General features: G+C 34.1%; 1 protein-coding gene across 16 annotated transcripts in view; it reads left to right on the top strand.

Moving 5' to 3' along the window:
- Positions 1-19,284, top strand: part of LOC150086311 (uncharacterized) — a 452,317-nt gene that overhangs the window by 265,710 nt on the left and 167,323 nt on the right. For 14 of the 16 annotated variants that reach the window (XM_090374473.1, XM_090374471.1, XM_090374480.1 and 11 more), the window contains 3 exons: positions 2,535-2,573; positions 11,755-11,888; positions 17,829-17,932. In XM_090374473.1, the coding sequence (XP_090230599.1) occupies positions 2,535-2,573; positions 11,755-11,888; positions 17,829-17,932 (277 nt within the window). The remainder of the gene's footprint in view (positions 1-2,534; positions 2,574-11,754; positions 11,889-17,828; positions 17,933-19,284) is intronic. The other 2 variants (XM_090374476.1, XM_090374479.1) reach the window with 1 other exon arrangement.

Here is a 19,284-nt window from a genome sequence, read left to right as displayed (position 1 = left end):
GTATTACTCAAGTTAATTCTAATTCAACAGTCAATGACTGATGAATTAGCATTAAAGTGGTTAAAATTATTGTTCAAATGTGTTAAGGGCATAAATTTCATAGACAAATGTTTCAGTGGTACAATGTTCTATTCTTTGAGAAAATTGTTAGGCAAGTATGTCAGTAGAAAGTTGACTACCACTCTGGATTACTCGTTTCCAGAAAGTCATCAGCTGAGTTGCTGCAGGAAAATGTTATATTGTTCGTAAAATGATTTGGGGACAACTTCACTCCAGAACAGTGCGTGCGCGCGCGCTCTCTCTCTCTGTTGAAAGATCTGATTTCTGTATCATCAAATAGTCAACATTCCACACTTAAAAAAAAAAGAAAAGAGGTGTGTGGCTATTAATTGTGAATATTCACCACAAAGTTATTCCCCACCACCAAAACAGTACTGTTCCCATATCTTTTAAAGATAGAAGAAATAGTTTTAAGTCATAAAATCCAGCTAACAGGTCTCATCTAAATACAGTTAGATGAGACCTGTTAGCTCTTTATTTTATTATTATAATTTTTATTATTCAATTATTTCTTAAACAAAAAAAAAATAAAAAAATACCATATCTCTTATTTCTCGAATTAATGAGGTAAAGAAGAGGTTTACTATTTATAGAGTGGCTGGTGATACTAGCATATGAAATGCCCCAGATTCTTCCTGTCATTGACTCCAGATAACAAGAGTATGGATTGCACAATGGGGAAATCCCAAATTCCTTTCATAGAAGGAAGGCTAAGGGTTCACAGTATAGCCATTCTGCAAGACATCACAGGAAGCTTTAACTTTCTGAATTAGTCCAAGAATAATTTAATTGTGCTGCCCTAGACTAAATTGCACCATACATCATAAGATGTCATACATAGAGGATAAATTACTTAAGTATCAGGTTGTGGCCCAACACCTTGCACATATCTGTTTTACCTTCACAATTTCTAAACTCTTGACAGATTTGAGAATGTATCACAGATGTGTTGGAGCTCTGAATAAACCAAGTTAATTTGAGGCCATGACTGCCCAAATAAAAATAAGTTGAGGTCAAAAACAGAACTGAATCCTGGAATTGAAGAAATCAGAACCCTGAGTAGCAGGGGACTGAATCAATATTGACCAAATTGTTTTCATATGAAGTAAGTAAACATTTAAATCCTTAACAAAAGTAAACCAACAGCAGAAAAGAGAAGAGCTGGAATGATACTCCACAGGTGTCAAAAATAAACCACCAATCTGGTTATTAGGGACAAACCCAGATAGCATTCCAGAAAGAAATTCAGCTTGTTAAGGGCCAGGCCTACCACACTGAAACAGACCTGTAAAATTGACCTATATACAGTCTGCCTGAAGAGATTTTTGTCATACTCCTCAATCATTTGAATCATTATTGGTCATAGGAAGATATCTCGGTTTTCTCACTGGAAAACTACTTTTAGCTATGAAATATAGGGTAACCTTTAGAACAGGATTTTAAGATGAAAATGCATGTGGCCAACCCAAATAAGATAATCATATGGGGGGGGGGGAGATTAGGCTACTACTCAGCACTTTTTATAACACTTCAGAATTGCAAATGGGTCGAATGACATTTTATGTAACAATAGTTTCTTGCTGTCTATTCATTAAGGAATCTTGACTTAGTGGTTTCATCAAATCTCACTCACTTCAAGTCGGGATTTAAGTCTCATCGTAGATTGGATGAATTTCTAAACTTTATTGGTTGGGGCTGTAGTGTATTATATCCATGAGCTATTCCAGCTTTTTAAAGCCAGACAAGATGCAATTTGTGCTTGTGAGTACATGCAGTTTATATATGTTACATTAGCAGCACCCATGCTTTTGGAAAAACAAGTCATTAGGGACTAAATGCAGCTTTCTGGTATCCTGGATTTCTTGATGAATTTTTTGTTGGATATGATGATAATAATATGTTTAGTATAGACTATAATACTCATAATATACAATAATTAGATTTAATATAGCCAGTTTGTACTAGAAAAAATCTTCAAATAACAAATGACTTCCCTATATTCACAATGATAAAAATTGAGTTTGGCCTTCACCATATCAGTATCCATTAATTTGTTTATCCATTTTATGCAGTATATAGTTTAAAAACGATTGTGAAAATTACTTAAATTATCTGAATTTTTTTGTTTTTATATCAGATAATGTTAATTTGATTAGCCAGGTTTGGTTCTTTATAATATTTCATTAACCAAACTAAATTTTTATTTAAAAGATAAAGAATATTGTGGCAGCTGTCCTCCACATATTTGCTTCACTGCAGGGAATTAAATTAACAAATTTCTGTTAAACTTTCCACCTTTCTAAAGAAAACTTAGTTTTAGAAAACTTAGGATTGTCATCACTTTAATGTTGCAGTCACTCTTGTGCAGTATTGCAGATTTTAGATGAAAGCTGTCACATAGCAATTTCCTTTGTGCATGTGTTTTGTGCTGTGGTGTATAACTTGTTGCTTAACCTTGCTTTGCTCACCCACAGGATGACTGCTCTAATGATTCTCAAGGTGGTGATGATATTGTAAGTGAAGCTATTGTTTCTTTTCTTTTCTTTTTTTTTTTAAGTGAAGAGTTTAAACATGCTTTTTGCTATTTTAAATAGTCTTGTTTTCAAAATTTGCATTTGCAGATTATTTTTAGTGTTGTTATAAATTGTTCATCTTACACCAAGCTTTTGTTTGTTGTGTAGCAATTTGTATAGTCTTTCATTACACATTGAAATCCATTTAAGAGGACCTTGTTTGTTATCTTCTATATGAAGTTTTTTATCCAACAATCAAGAAATGTAAAAATTCCTGCCTGTCCTTTAATTGTTCCCTTCAGAAACATCTTAAAAGGGTTTCACTGTATTAATTTTATTTTTGTAGTTAGAATATGTTATCTTAAAATATTCAGTATTTGTTAGTGCAGTTTTTTCCACCATTTTGAGTAACATTTAAGAGGGGGTGGGTATGCTCTACTACTCAGATTCCTTTGATGTTGAATCATCAGCTGGGAGGCCTCCATAGCCGAGTGGTCAGGAGTGGGAGTGCAGTAGCACACGTTCTGAGTAGACTGGGGTTCAAGCCCCTGACTGCTAGATATGGTCGATCTGCCAACCTGCACTGGACCAGCGTGGAAGATTATGGTCCATTTTCTCTCAGCATGAATTGTTGAGGAGGCTTCCATCCTGCAGTGGGTTTGATAATGGCCGCAGTTTACTTTTTTTTTACTATCAACTGGGATAACACAGTTGACATGGTTCAGCAGTAACACAGGTAGTATTGATATTGTAATAATCTAATATAAAGTTCTCTCAACAGTATAGTAAAACTGGTTGGAAAGTGCATGGAGTACTGTTAATGTGTAGAAATTGTTTTAGTAGAGGTAATTACCCAATGTACAAATCAGTGGCCAGATCACATCTTGTATACAGTTCTGGAGATCTCACCTTGACTGCTTTGAGAATAAACAAACTTATTTTGGAAAAAGATTCTCTTGGTTGAAAGAGTTAAGAGCACAATAGAACTAATTGTGGATGCAGAAAGATCATTTTACAGGGAGTTTCCAGTTTTATATGCTATACAGTTTGGAAAGAAATTCTACATTTGCATTGATCTGATTAAGATGGTTTAAGGCCTGAAAAGGGTTGCATGAATTGGAAGCTTACTTTCATCTTTTTAGGATGATACAAACAAGAGGACTGATTCAAACTAAGGAAAGAATTTTAAACTGGATGTAAGAAAACTTTGCCTTTAGTGTTACTAAAGTGTTAACTAAAGGCAATTAATTAGTGGGAATAAGCTGCCACTTAATCTTGTAGAGTTGGAAAGTTTATGTAGATTTAAGGAGCATTTACATATTCATTTGAACGAACTTGATTAAAATAAAAAGTAACTCTTGACATAGCAGATGCTACATAAACTTTGCTCTCTTGTATCATTCTGCTATTTTAATAAATGATAAAAATGACTGTCATGAATTAAAGCCGCAAAGATGGCTGAAATAGTTTTGAACTATAGCAGTGGTGAGTCTTGGAAATCTATGGATTTGAAGTTATAGAAACTGAATTTTTAAAACAAATTAGACTTTGAAAGACTAATTCTAATTAGTAGTAATAGTGGTGTTATGATGCATGAAAGCAAGCTTACAAAGCATCAGCCAAAAAAAAAAAAACTACCCACATCACCTGACCATCTCTTCCAATAATTTGTCTAGTTGCTTCCTTGAATTTATTCAAGCTGTCTGCTTCCATGACACCAGCTGGAAGTTTTGTTCCAATAATCAACCACCTGATAGCTGAGGCAAGCCTCTGCATATCTACTAGACTACAAGGTGTGATCAAAAAAGTGAGATTGAACTAATATTTAGGAAATGAAGCTTATTTATTTGACCATTCAAATAAATCTTGGAAGTAGTCTCCTTGAGACTACATGCACGTATTTCTATCTTACCTTTCAAGAGGACTTGTAGATTGGTGAGGGGAAATCACAGAGAGCTAAATCCAGTGTGAGTAAGATGGATTTCTTTGCAAGAAATTCTTGAATGGGAAAGTGTACAGGCATTGTCATTATGCATATGCCAATTCCCTGAAGTACACTTTCTTTTTTTTTTTGGCTGTTTTCTCTGAACAGAATTGTGCAATTGCTGTAGAGCTGTTTTGTAGTATTCCTGATTCACTGTTTCACTGTGCAGGACATCATAATGAACAATGTCCTATGAGTCAAAAAAAAAATATATATATATATATATATATATATATAAGCATGATTACTTCACATCTTATTCAGATTGTCTTGCCTTCTTGGACCTTGAAGAAAATAATTTTCCATTGAAAGGACTGGACCTTTATTTTCAGATCATAGCTGTACACCCACAATTCATCAGCAGTAACAATGCAAGAAACAAAATGTAGGTCAGCAACAGCTTATTGACAAAAACCTGAATTTTGAAAATTATCTGCAAGGATGTGGGGCACAATATTGACATGTCCCATAAGAAATACCAACTTCAATAGACATTTCACAGAATGTTAATAAATATTAATTATTCCCAATGAGATTACAGGGGAGGCAGATTGATAGGGAGGCAGAGCAAGGCTTATCTAATAGGCAGTATTTCTTTAAACTCTGCAAACTACTGAAGTCTTTGGACAATACATAGCATCTTCTCTGAAAGCTGTTAACATTTTGTAGGTTTGTTACACTTTTCCTTAATTTGAAGCAATATGATAAATTCTCTGTTCAGTAAATAAAATCACTCATTTTAAAATGTGACAACAGAACACCTATTTAATGTGCACTAATTCAGATTGATGAGATAAATGGGTGATTCATGTTACTGTGACCAGACATGCTGTGACAAATTTTAAGGCAATCTTCAAACTTTCTGATCACACCTCCTACATAGAAATACATCCAAATGTATCAAAAAACTGACTTTGTTTGGTTGGTAGGATGTCTTACTAAAGCCAATAAGATTATGCATGAAGAATAAATAAAATATCTATGCTGATATCTGCTTTAGTGAGAAACAAGTATGAAGAAACACTCCTACTGCACCAAGGAAGGTGAAAACCTGGTAGTGGTATCTCATTTTTAAGTGTAGTATGTATTTGAGATGTGCAAATGCATCCCAAGTTCACAAAGGGGGATCAAGGAGTGACACTAGTGATTACAGACCTGTTAGTTTAACTTCTGTTCCGGGAAAAATAATGGAGTCACTGGTTAAAGAAGCATTGTGGGATTATCTACACAAGACTGCAGTAATAATTCAGACACAGCATGGGTTTGTTAAGAGGAAGTCTTGTCTGACAATTTGATTGGATACTACACTGGTGTGCAAAATTTAAGGACCAGTCAGGTTTTTACCTGTAACTTCTCATAGGAGTGACCTGGATATTGGAAAAGCATACCAAAGGAACCTCATGAGGTACAGAAATGAAGGAAACAACACTGACACAACAACAGAAACAAAACGGTACAGAGGGACATTTATTCAAAAATGGCAACATAGCACTGGCTGCCATGATAGATGCATTACTGCCAAAGATGGAACAAAGAGAAGAGGTGGTCCTCAGTAGGAAATATGGCAACCCCTAATGTCGATGCAGGCTTTGCACCACTTGTCCATACTTAGAACAATGTTGTTGATAAGTTCTTGCGGTAACATCGTCCTCTGTCATTGCCATCTTCAGCTGGTGAACATTTTCTGGTGGGTGTGGACATGCCGCTAGGCATCTCCCCAGAGCATCCTATATGTGTTCGATGGTATTTAGATCAGTTGGAAGAACGGGCAGGCCAATCCATACGAACAATATCCTCACTTTCCAAAAACATATCAACAGCTGCAATGCAATGGGATGTGGCATTATCATCCATAAACATGAACTCAGGGCCAATGGCACCTCGGAACAGATGCACATGGGGAACGATAACCTCAGTACAGTAGCATGAACTGGTTACAGTACCGCCTTCCAGTATCTGGAGTTGCGCATGTCCATCCAAGATGACGTTTCCCCAGATGAGAACACCTTGACTGCCATATCATTCCCTTTCAGTGATGTTTGCGGGGTGATAGTGTGCCAACCTCTCGCCAGATTAGCTGACGTCCAGAATCGCTGCTGAGGCTGAATCTACTCTCATCAGTAAAGAGTACCTTAAGTAAAGATTTTGTGGTTGTAACCTTTAGAAATAGTGTTGGTCCTTAAGTTTTGCACACCAGTGTATGATGTGGTCACAAAAGAACAGGATGCAAAAAATAATTTTGATATCATATACTTGGATTTCAGGAAAGCTTTTGATACTGTTGCACATGGAAGAATACTATACAAATTGAAGCAGTATGGCATTAAGGGCAAGTTGCTACAATGAATAAAAGGATGGTTGAGTGGGAGAAGACAGAGTGGTAATCAATGGAAACTGCTCTTTGTGGACTAATGTTATTAGTGGAGTCCTGCAGGGTTCAGTGTTTGGCCCACTGTTGTTTTATATATTTATCAGTGGTATTGATGAAGGTATATCAGACCTAATGTCAAAGTTTGGAGATAATACGAAGATTGGCAAGGTTGTTAATAACAGTAATGGCATTTCTAGATCCTGCAACAGGATCTAGAAATGTTCGGCAGATGGGCTGAAAAGTGTCAACTGAAGTTTAACATTGACAAATATAAAGTACTGCATATTGGTAGCAGTAATCATAGAAAAATGTACAAACTGTATGGTACTAAACTCAGAGTAATTTTGTAGTCAGATATGAACTTTTCTGAACAGTACAGACTGGCTGCCAGAGCATATCATGGGGACTTGTCAATGATATACAGGAATTTTTTTTCTAGCAGGGATAAGGAACTGATAATCCCTTTGTATAAGGCAATTGTCAGGCCACACCGTGAGTACTGTGTACAGATCTAGAGGCCTCATTTTAGGATGTAGATTTGCTAGAGTTAGTACAGAAAAGGGCAAAAAGATTGGTGAGGGGAACAAAAGGGTGCTCTTACCAAGAAAGGCTTAAGTTTTGCAAATTGTAGTATATGGAGACTATGCAGATGCAAGGCAATCTGATTGAGGTGTATAAGGCCTTGAATGGTTCGAGTAGGCTCAATGCTGATAGGATTCTTGTGCAGATTATGAACCTGAGGGGGCATAAATTCAAATTGAGAAAAGACAGTTGTAGAATAATGTGCAGAAGTTTTCATTTAGCCAGTGGGTAGTTTTTAGTTGATTGCTGGAACAGACTTCCATCTGTCATTTCAGAAGTTGATAGCCTAAATAAATTCAAGGAACAACTGGACAAACTTTTGGATCAAATGGATGGTTGAAATGGGAAGTGGTGTTTTTTTTTGCTGATGCTGTATAAGCTTCCTTTCTTGTGTCATATGCATTCTACTAATGCATAAAAAACTGATGCTCAAAATAGATTGTAGGAAACTAGTAAAGATTGATAATACCATACCTGTGAAAAATGACTTAACATGGGTTCAAGTAAAATTCCAGCAAGAAAGATTGCAGTTATATGCTTTATATAGTAAATAGCATAAGTTCAAGTACTATTAATTATGACTAAATTAAATAAACTGATTTGGTTGGTAGGAGGTCTTACTGGGGCCAATAAGATTACACATGATGAATAAATGTCTTGTACTATTAGTGTATATGACTTCACTGTTTGGACTGTTTTGAATAATTTTAATATTTGAATGATAATAAAAAAATTAACTTTTTCCTCCAAAGGAAAGCTGATGATTATTTTAAACTTTTCTGTAAGGCTATTGTACAAACAAGATTGGTGTACAATAATTGACTTGCTTGAAAACCATGCGTGTGTGTGGTTAGGTTATCCTGTTTTATATAGTAATTAGGTTAAGAGTGATAAAATGCTACATTTCCTCACACAGTAGTGCCTGCATGCTTGTTGTATTTGTAACAGCATGTAGAAAGATTATTTGCAAATAAATATTATTGTTCTTGGTGATTTCTTTTTTTTTTTTTGTAAAGTTATCCTTTAAATAAAGGACATAAGAATATAGCATATTGTGCTTAGCATGTATCAAACTCCTGCACTTCATTTTCAGCTGGCATGGTAAAGTTTTTAACACTTAGGTTAAGTTAATAAATTTGCATTATTTTCAAAAGGTTGAATAGAAAACTGTTTGTCCAAGCAAAACCTTCTGGTCTGTTGTCAAAGCTGTTAGTTTCAACTTCCATACATTGGTAATGCCTCTGTTACATCTTTCTAATTCTATTTTTACATCATTCTAATTCTATTCTTTATATTTTATTTTAATTGGAAGGATAAGTCCTTCCAATTATTGCCACATTGCATTTGGTCCATTTGCAAAGGAAAAATTCATTAGCCACCAAACCCATGCACTATTTTGGAAATTTCCATCTGGAATTCTGTTGATCTTATTCACTGACATTGTTGGCTTATGTTACTCATATCTGGATAGTTTCATTGTAAAAGTTCAGTGAAACTTAAGTGGTGCCCAACATTTCTATGGTGTTTGCCTGCTGTCTTTTGCAAATTGGGTTAGTTTCCAGCTTCCCCATCTCCTTTAATCCATGCATGTTACTACTAATAGTATTAATACTAATATAATATAACACTAATAATATAATACTAATACTAACAACTAGTGACCTCATTAACCATTTCAGTAACACCACTTTGCGTATTGGAGGCTTGAAGAGTGGTGAAACCCATGTTTAGTCTCCAGAGCAAAGTTTTCGGCATCACCTCTCTCCATAATCTCCTTCAACCCATGCACAGTACTAAGTACTATAGGTTTTCATACCTTTCATTTGGGGGTTTCATAAAAAAGAAAATTCTTTTAGACTACCAACTCCCACTACTATCTCCCACTTGCTATGGGAGATGGTAGAGGGTTCTTTTAACATTTTCAGCTAATGTTGATGTTCCCCAAGTATATAAATGACTTTAAATTGACCAGATTGTACCACAGTCTTACTGATAATAGTACACTGCATTTCACTTTCCAGTTTGACAAACCTTTCTCTGCTCAGACAACTACAACTTATCAAATACCCACCAGTTAGTTCCTTAACCCTAGAACGAACACACACACACACACACACACACACACACACACACACACACACACACACACACACACACACACACACACACACACACACACACTGACAAACCCCACCTCCTTTTTTTTTTTTAATTTCAGTTTAATTTTGGGAGTAAGACATCTTCCCATCAATATTCTCTAAATCAGATGTTCCCAACCTTTAAATGTGGTTGAGAACCTCTAAATCAGAGGTTATCAACCACATTGGTATCTCATGGTGTACCAGTGTGTTAATTGAGTACATAAGTCTGTTTTAATAAATAGGATAGCAGTATGTCATAATTTCTAATGATCTAAATTTCAAATTACCTGTGAAATCAGTACAACTGCAAACACTACTTTTAATGTTCACTAACCAACTTCTGAAGGAAGACTAACCATATAAAATAAGAAAAAAAGAGGGGAAGTAAAGAGATAAAGTTATGAGTTAAGAAGTACAAGAAAGAAAAGGGGTATATTTTCCAAGAACAAAAACTGAAATAGATATGAACTGCGAAAAATAAAGTTTTGGTTTTAGTAAGAAATTAACGTTTAAAAAGTTCCCTCTCCCATGAGGGAAAATTTAGGTGGTTTCATTCATAGCTCGCGTACCGGTAGCACACTCCTCACGTACTGGTACCAATTCACATACTGGAGTTTGGGAACCTCTGCTCTAAATGATGATGCCGTATTTTATTGTTTCAGTTTATCTAATTACAAGAGGTTACCTGTCACCTGACAGATGACATGCATCCAAATGCATTTTTGTAATTGACAGTGTAAGAGTGCATTTGAAATACTGTGTTAAAGCATGGAAATCTCATCTGAAAAAAAGTGAACTTCTTGAAAGGGTCCAAAGATGGGGAATGAACTTGCATGGTGAGATTGACAAAAGGGTGACCATACGAAGAAAGACTGATTACGTGGGCTGCAAAGCTTGGCAGCTAGGCACCTCAGAGGTGACCTGATTGATGTTTATATGGCTCAGAGGGTATTAGTAAAATGAAAAAAGGCAGAATTTTCACTGTTATAGAGAATTTAAGACTTTGGGTGGGGCATAAATTAAAATTACAGGGGGAAAAGTTTAGACTAGATTGTAGGAAGATTTTCTTTTAGCCAGTGAGTTGATTGCTAGAACAGGTTGCCTTCACAGGTAGTCAAGGCTGACGGTTTGAATAAAGTTATGTGAGGAGGGAAGCAAGTAACTTGTATTTTCATATCTACTTGTTTGGTTTTTTCTTGGCAGTGCAGCAAAAAGCTTGTGGCTTCCTTGCACTGCATGGCTCTTACTATTACTGTATAAACACCATTCATCCAGCTACCCCACCACCCACTACGAAGGGTAGGTGGAGGACAAACTACAGGTAATATCTGCACCAAACAGTATATTATAATTGGGTTCTTTTTACCCATTGCACACAATGGGTAAAAAGAACCCAATTATAATAGGCCCATTGAAAAAAAAGGGAAATTTTTATGAATTTCCCTTTTTCAATGGGCCTTTTTCTGATAAAGCTGTAAATTAAGTAGTGGGGTGAAAAACACACAACTCCAAGAAATTTCAAGTTATCCAAGTTAAATGCCACTTACAATTAAGCTAAAAAATGTATATACACACGCCCATCTAAAAGTTTGGAATCAGAGCATATGACAACTGCATTATAGCCTTAGTTGCTAATGCACCAATAAAATCCTGCATATGACAACAGTTTTCATATTTTTTATGTATTTATTTTTTTTGAAATTAGCTATAACAGTGTAAGGTTTAATATTAAAAAACACTGCAAAGTATTTTAAGATTTTTTTTATTAAGCATTGAAAAATTTAGAGCAAAAAATATGAAATTATTAATATTGACATCTCTGCTGCTATTTTTCACAAAAAGATCCTCCATGAGATTATCACTGCTTTACACAGATGTGGCATTCTGGTGATTAATTTTATAATAATGGCAAGCTGCAAGATTTTCTATAAATTTTGTGAAGTTGGACAACTAACTTTTTTTTTTTTTTTTTCCCCTCCTTAAAAAGCCTACCTGTATGAAATGGTCTTCATTATCACACAACTTACAGGCTTCATCAATTTAAAATATTCTTCTATATATATAAATCTGAATTGTCTAACATTTCTTTAATTTTCTTTACAGACAGGAAAAGAGGAAAGTTCTTCTTTGTGTAAAATCTGTGGCAAGCACGTGTATCACATGGAAAGGATTAAAGCAGAAAAGAGAGTTTTCCACAACACTTGTTTCCGTTGTAAAGAATGTAACAAGACTCTGAAGTAAGTACTCCAATCTGGCTTAAATATTCATTCTCCTGTGAGCTATGTAGTAAATTGACTACATAGCTTGCAGAGGGAATTGCAAGCTATGTAGTAAATTAAATGAAAGTTATCCCACATATCAAATGATTTTCCTTTGATAAAACACTGTCTAATTTCTACTTTAGAAGTGATCATTAAAAGCAACTAATCTAGCAGAGAAAGTTTATATTTCAGTTGCATACTTTCGTAACTGCACTTTGTTTAAACTGTTCAGCTTGCTGTTTTTAATTTTATGCTAATGTCATTATTTTAACATTTTAGTATTAGTAGTGTCAAATAATGCAAAAAAAAGTTTTATATAGCATCAGTCAAAAGAAGAGAAAAAAAAAACCTAACATCACCTGTCCATTCACTCTAAAAATCTGTGTAGTTCTTCCTTTAATTTATTCAAACTAGTCTCTTGTACAACTAGAGTAACTACCTGCTGGCTGAAAGTAAATTTATGCATACCTGCACTGCAACCAATGTTTCCCAACTTAAATTTATGCTTCCTCTCTCGTGTTTGAGAAAGAGTAAGGATGCTATCAATATTTAGCTTACTAAATCCATTCAGAACCTTAAACACCAAGATACTGCAATTTGCAAAACTGAATTCTTTTTTGGTAAGAGTACCCTTTTGTTCCATGACTACTCCTGTTGCTCTTCTCTGCAATAATTCCAACAGGTCATAATGGAAACAATTGAGGCTTTCAGAAGTGAAGATGTAGCCCAACCCTGCCTGCCAGCAAAATTCTTGAATATCATTGACAAAACTCCTTGAGTGTCCTAGCAGCCCATCTGCACTGCTCAGAGAACTTCATGTCTGATTGTACAACAAATTCTGGAATTAGTGTTGCCCATTTGCCATTACAAATGCTCCTACCTTCCATTTTTTTTGTTTAAACTTCAATTTCTGCATCCCAGCCTACCTTCCTAATTTTCCTAGATCTTGTTGTAGTAGCATACCCTGATTACTGTCATTAACCACCCTACTTACCTTTTTATTATCTGCAGACTTAGACATGAAGTCATGTCTAAGTCTGCAGATGATAAAAAGGTTAGTAGGGATATGCCTTGATCAGTATTATCATCAATAAACGTTAAACAACAGGCCAAGCACTGAACCCCAGGGAACTCAACTAATAACCACTTTCTTCTGCCTTTCAGCCATCCCTTTATCCATAGAAGTAACTTTTTCTCTAATGCCACACTGTTCCAATTTTTACAAAAGTCTTTTAGATGAAATCCTACCAGAAGATTTGCTGAAATCTGAATGTATGATATCAGTGTTATTTTTTGCATCCAGTTTTGTTCCTGTATCATAGTATCCAATCAAATTGGTCAAGCAAGATCACCCCTTAACAGATCTATGCTATGACTGACTTGTAACTGCATTCCTGTCTGGATGGTCCTACATTACTTCTTTCACCAGTGACACCATTATTTTCCCTGGGACTGAAGTCAAGCTTACTGGTCTGTAATGAAACAACTACAAAACTTCTGCTTTAATTGCAAACATTATATTAAAGGAATCTTAAAATAAAACTGCAGGCTGGCATACTTTTTATACCCTTTGTGGATTAAAATATTTCCATCTGTAGATGTCACTTTCACAACCAACTGTTATTAGAGTTGAACAATGAGAGCATGCTTGTTATCTAATTTGTGGCTATACTAATGTAAAATTTAAATGAAGTCAGTGATGCATATTGAAAATTGCATCCATCCTGGAGGCATATTGAAATTCACATTGGTATCACTAATAGTTTTTTAAAACTTTCAAAGAGATCTTACTCATTGAATCTGTCTGTCTGTCAAACACTTGATCACTGTAAATTGAAAACATGTTTGATTCTCCATGCGGTTGTTATTTTGAGGATCTGGTTATAGTTTTATTGATATTTAGCATGCCAAACCATAATTATAACTCATTTACCTAGAATTTGGTTATCTGACCATTCCCATAGGTGCCAAATAAACTTACTTTTTATAAAAAAAATCTGAATCCCCCCCCCTAGTTATCACTTTAGCAGAATGTGGAAACCACTGTCAGTTTAGTATAAAAGCATCAAATTTTACACAAACAATATATAAAAACATCTTACTTGATCAATTTAGTCGTAGGAAAGGCCAAAATAATTTGCATCCACGTGTGAGGAAGTTGAAGATATAATATTTTGAATTTAGGTCAAGCTTATTAGCTTGATCTAAATTCAAAATATTTCAAAATACTATTATAGTAAAGTGTTAGCAAATGAAGTTTATTTTATCAAATATAATTGCAAAGAATTCATTGCCTTACACTAGTGGTGAAATAGTAAAAAATTGTGTAGTGTCATCATTAGAAGTGCTTGCAAGTTTCTTAACAGAAAAACAGAGCTACCTTGATTAGCTCTGCCAAAAATATTCCTTTTGAGTAATGATGCAGTTTCAAATTGAATTCATAAAATGGCAGATGTAATATTCAATGAATTATTAGGTAGAATTTAAAGTTGTGTATTTTTTTTTCACTGGCACTTGATGAGCTGACTGTTTCGGGCATATCACAACTCGCATGCTTTGTTTGTTTGATTCAACATGATGGCAGCTGTGAAGAAAGTTTTTTGGCTATTTTGCTGCTTATTTGCCATACAACTGGAAAAGATAATTTTCTGTTTATACTCCGGAATGACCACACAGTCAGAGGAGTTTACAAGATAGAGAAATACAAGAAACAGCACCGTATTTAGCAATCACAGGCTTGAAATCCGGTCACTCAATTCATGTGTACTTATTTTCTACCTTGGCCTTATGTATATGACTTAATTATGAAATTCCTCATGGTGCACAAAATTGATGTGAGTAAACTAGTATCAATTGTTACCAATGGTGCACCTTCCATGATAGGTAAAAACAAAGGTCTTATTGCTTATCTTAATAGAGATGAAAGGATACCTAATTTTATGCATTATCACTGTTTGATTCATATTGAGGCCTTGTGTTCACTAATGAGATCAAAAAGAAATTATAGGATGTCTTGAAGCCATTGTTAAAGTCATTAACCATTTTATTGCTAAATCCCTAAATAAGCAGCTTCTAAAAATAATTTTGGAAGATCTTCACACACTGCATTCTGATCTTATTAACCATACAGAGGTTCATTGGCTCAGTCATGGAAAGGTGCTCTCCAGAATTTGGGAGCTGTTTGAAAAAGAAAGCTTTTCTAATAGAAAGCAATAAAGAAAACCTTTTTAATGAAATTTTTACTGAAGATTTCAAGATTGTACTTTCATTCATGGTTGAAATCTTCAGCCATTTAAATTAGATAAATTTTGTGGTAGTTTTATATGAGAAGATTATTGCATTTGAGAAAAAACTTCAAAAAAGTGTTTCAGAATCAGGTTTTAAAAGGAAACTTCTGAGGAGTTGCCCATCATTTGTAATCAAAGACCTTAGTGACCAATTCCAAGAAAGATTTGAATACTTAGCACCCCCAAAATTTCAATTTAACAAAAAATTACAGAAATTTTGAAATCAGTAACTTGGAACAAATTTTCAATCAAAATGAAATAGCAGCTGCCGAGTTAGAACTTGTTGATATGCAGTCATCTTTATCTCTGAAATGTCTTTACCAACACACAACTATTTTAAAATTCTGTGGTTCTTCTGACTGCAAAAAATTCCTTTATTACAAAGAGAAGCATTCAAAGTACTTTCAATGTTTGGATCAACATACACATGTGAAAGTGATTTTTCATTAATGAACATATCAAAAAAAAAAAAAAAAAAAAAAAAAGACAAGATTGTTGACATCATATTTGGTAGAGAATTTGCGATTATCTTCATTAATGGAGAAATTAATTGCAAAGGTTTGGCATCTCTTCAAAGTCAAGATTCACACTCATAAGGTAATAAATATTAGCATCCAAAAATTAATTTAAAAGTACAATTGTATGCGTAATACAGCTAAAAATTAAAAAATACATTTTTAATCTTTAACCAAGAAAATTTATATTTTAACATATGGTGCTCGCACGTATTTTAAGCTGCAAAATCTTGCTTGCTTAAAGCAAAAGGTTAAGAACCCCTGGTTCTAGCTAATGCTAATTATAAGTTGAATGATTTTATGATAATTGCAAAGGAACTGGAAGCAAACTTTTTACAGTAAAACATGAACTAGGTGCTGGTAACTGCCACCTATCCAATTATTTTAGTGGCAGCAAAAGAAGGAAGTGCACACTTTTAGATAATGAGAGCATCCTTGAATTCAGGTCTCTACAGAGAGAGGTATGAACACATCTCCTATTCACATGGATGGTTCAAAGAGTGAAGGGGATAACTACACACCTGTCAAGTTTCATTTGCTATACTAGGGAAGATTATGGAGTTTGTAATACGAGATCATCTGGACAGGTATGGAATTATAAGGGTATCACAGCATGGCTTTGTTAAGAATAGATAATCTCTGACTACTATAATTAATTATTATAAGGATTAGATAGAAGGAATAACTTCATTTATTTAATTTCAGTAAAGTTTTTGATAGTCACATGATTGCAATATAAATTGCACAAAAATTCTTATCAAGGTAGACTTGTTTTGTAGCTGCAGTGTTTGGAAACCAGATATCTGCCGTGTGATTTGATCATGATTTTTAAGGAAAGATTTCAGTAAACTAAATGCAGAGGGGATTTTTACACTTAGTAATACTGAAATACACAGTGGGCATAAGTTTAAAAGATGGGATAATTGTTGGCAGATGTCTAAATTTTCTCTTAGTCATTTAAGGATTGACCATTGGATAAACTCACATGTGCCCTTTTTGGGGTTGGAAGTTTATCTAAATTTAAGGATTGGCTACTGGAAAAGAGATAAATGAAGTGAGGGAAGGCAACACTGGGTTACTCTGCTGTAGGCTAGAATAATTTGCATCCACATTCATATGTGAGGAAGTTGAGGATATACCATTAGTCTAGCTAATGCTAATTAGGAATTTTTAGGTGGTGCCACATAGGTTTGCTTTCTTGCACTAATACTACTAAAATGGAAGTAAGCCAGGCTTTAGCCTCATCAGTAGGGAGAAAACACACACACACACACACACACACACCACCCCCTGTGTCCCTGCGCAGATGGGGGAAACCCCTGGTGTCATCAGACAACTAACAGACCCTGTGTCCCTCTTAGCATATTTTTGCCTACTGCTGGAAGATACCAATCCAGTTGCCCTTTAAATTTCACCGATATTAGTCTCACCAACTATTAGGGCACTTTATTCCAGTGGTCGACAATACACTAACCAAACTTAACTTCTTGAGGTCAGTCTTAATTTTCTCCAATAGTTATGTTGTTCATCCCCCCCCCTTCCTTGTTTATGTTCCATTTCAGTGTCAAAATTCCACTGTTGTTCATCATTCCCCACCAGTTCCTTACACCATGATTAAATCCCTCTTATAAATATCCTTTATTGGTGTTGGAGTAAAATAAATCCATTGGAAATAATGCTTAAAAAAAAAAAAGTCAACCAAGACTGTCACTAATGTTGACTTAAAGAAAGTTTAACATTAGTCATACCAACTTGAGGAAAAGTCTGTCCATACATAAAGTGGAATAATTAAAAGAAAAATTCCAAATTAGTGATGCAGTAGGTCTCCTTTTGGGCATAGTCATTGCAAGTACACAAAATGACAGGAAGAAATCTTCCTGCCATTTTATATATAACTTCATTTGAGAGATGCTAAGGTAGTAGTATTTAATCTAATTCAATGAAAGATCTTAACACTTCACCTCTGTATGTAATAAATAATTAAAATAGCAGCTCTTTTTTAATTTTATATTAACTATTACTTATTTTGACATGAAACAAACTTTTTTTTTCCCCATTAAATATCAATTATATATTTAATCTAAATATTGCTTAAATGAGTTTCTTTTCTCTAGTGTTGATTCATATTCTTCACATGAAGGTGAGATATATTGCAAACCCCATTTCAAACAACTATTCCAGCCCAAGGCTAGATTTGAAGGTGATGACATTGCACCAAGTAAGTAATTATCTTTAAGTTACAGAAGTGGTGAAATTGTATAATCAACAATACTGTAGTAAAAATTAGTAATTTTTAATTAAGTTAAATAATGCTGTTTCTGTATTGAATAATTTAATTCCCATAAGATTATGTAAAAGACTATTACTGAAAAAAATAGAACATATTGCTAATACAGAAAGTAGTGGAACAGAAGTTTGTAGGGTTAATTGCAATGGCAAGGAATTCATTAATTGGGAATTCCTAGTGCACATTACTATGAGTTTTGAGGCTCTATCATAAATAAAAAAAATAAAAAAAATAACAATAATAAAAAAAAAAAAAACTGTACAATCTTAAGTTAGGAATTTATTGTAGAAATATGAACAAGGTATTAATCCCATACCATTTTAATTATGTTAATTATATTAAACATAGAAAATTACTGAAAACACATTCAATGCATTAAGGGTCAATATTTATTGATATAATTGATAGGGATAAGTTTTGTTTGCCATGCCTGTCTCACACTTGTGCATTTACTTTAGATGGAATGTAGTGCATGTATTTCTATTACTGAATTAAACTAAATTATTACTGAATGTTTTTGTTGCTAGTTTGCTTCATATTAGATATTAATATCAGCATTTTTAAATGTGGTTTTAAAGCATTTTTTGCATAGTCTTTTAGTATAATACTTGCAATGAACTGAATACAGTGCATTTGTGCTCCTTAAATAAAGTTGATATTTAAAACTATCTAAGAGATTTTTTTTTTTTTTTTTAAACCAAATGAACAGCAGGTGTGACATGTTTTGGAAATGCAAGCACTTGAAATTTATGCTGTTGGACTTGTACAGTCTCTCTCTCATCAGAGGCACACAATTTGGTTTTCAATTGAAACAAATTTGAAAGTTGTGGTTGAAACCACAACTTAAATTCATTATTACTAATTTTATTAATTGAATTTGAAAAGATGTTTGTTTTTAGGGTATATGATCAACATTATTAGTCAAACCAGTCAAAGCACTTTATGAAAGTGCAGTACAGTAAACCCCTACAGTAAAACAGGAACGTAACCCCCGCTATTCGCGGGGGTTACGTTCCTGAGAAATGCTGTGAATACTGAAAACGCGAATACTGAGTTATGGCTCCCATAGTAATATAGGGGTTCCGTTCCAAAGTATGAAATATAAGAAAAACTAGTCTAAAATTTTGTTTATGTATGTATTATATGTACCTTCATAATATGACTATGTACATAGACAGTATATAGTTAAATGCAAGCATATGGCATCGAAATGAAAATAAGAAACAATTTAATATTAAATGTAATATTTATTAGAAATTTCAAACAAATCTTTCAAACCAGCG

The sequence above is a fragment of the Mastigoproctus giganteus genome, chromosome 5 (genome assembly GCF_048544385.1).
Source record: "Mastigoproctus giganteus isolate SK-2022 chromosome 5, ASM4854438v1, whole genome shotgun sequence".
Lineage (NCBI taxonomy): Eukaryota > Metazoa > Arthropoda > Arachnida > Uropygi > Thelyphonidae > Mastigoproctus > Mastigoproctus giganteus.
This window is presented reverse-complemented; position numbering and strand designations above follow the sequence as displayed.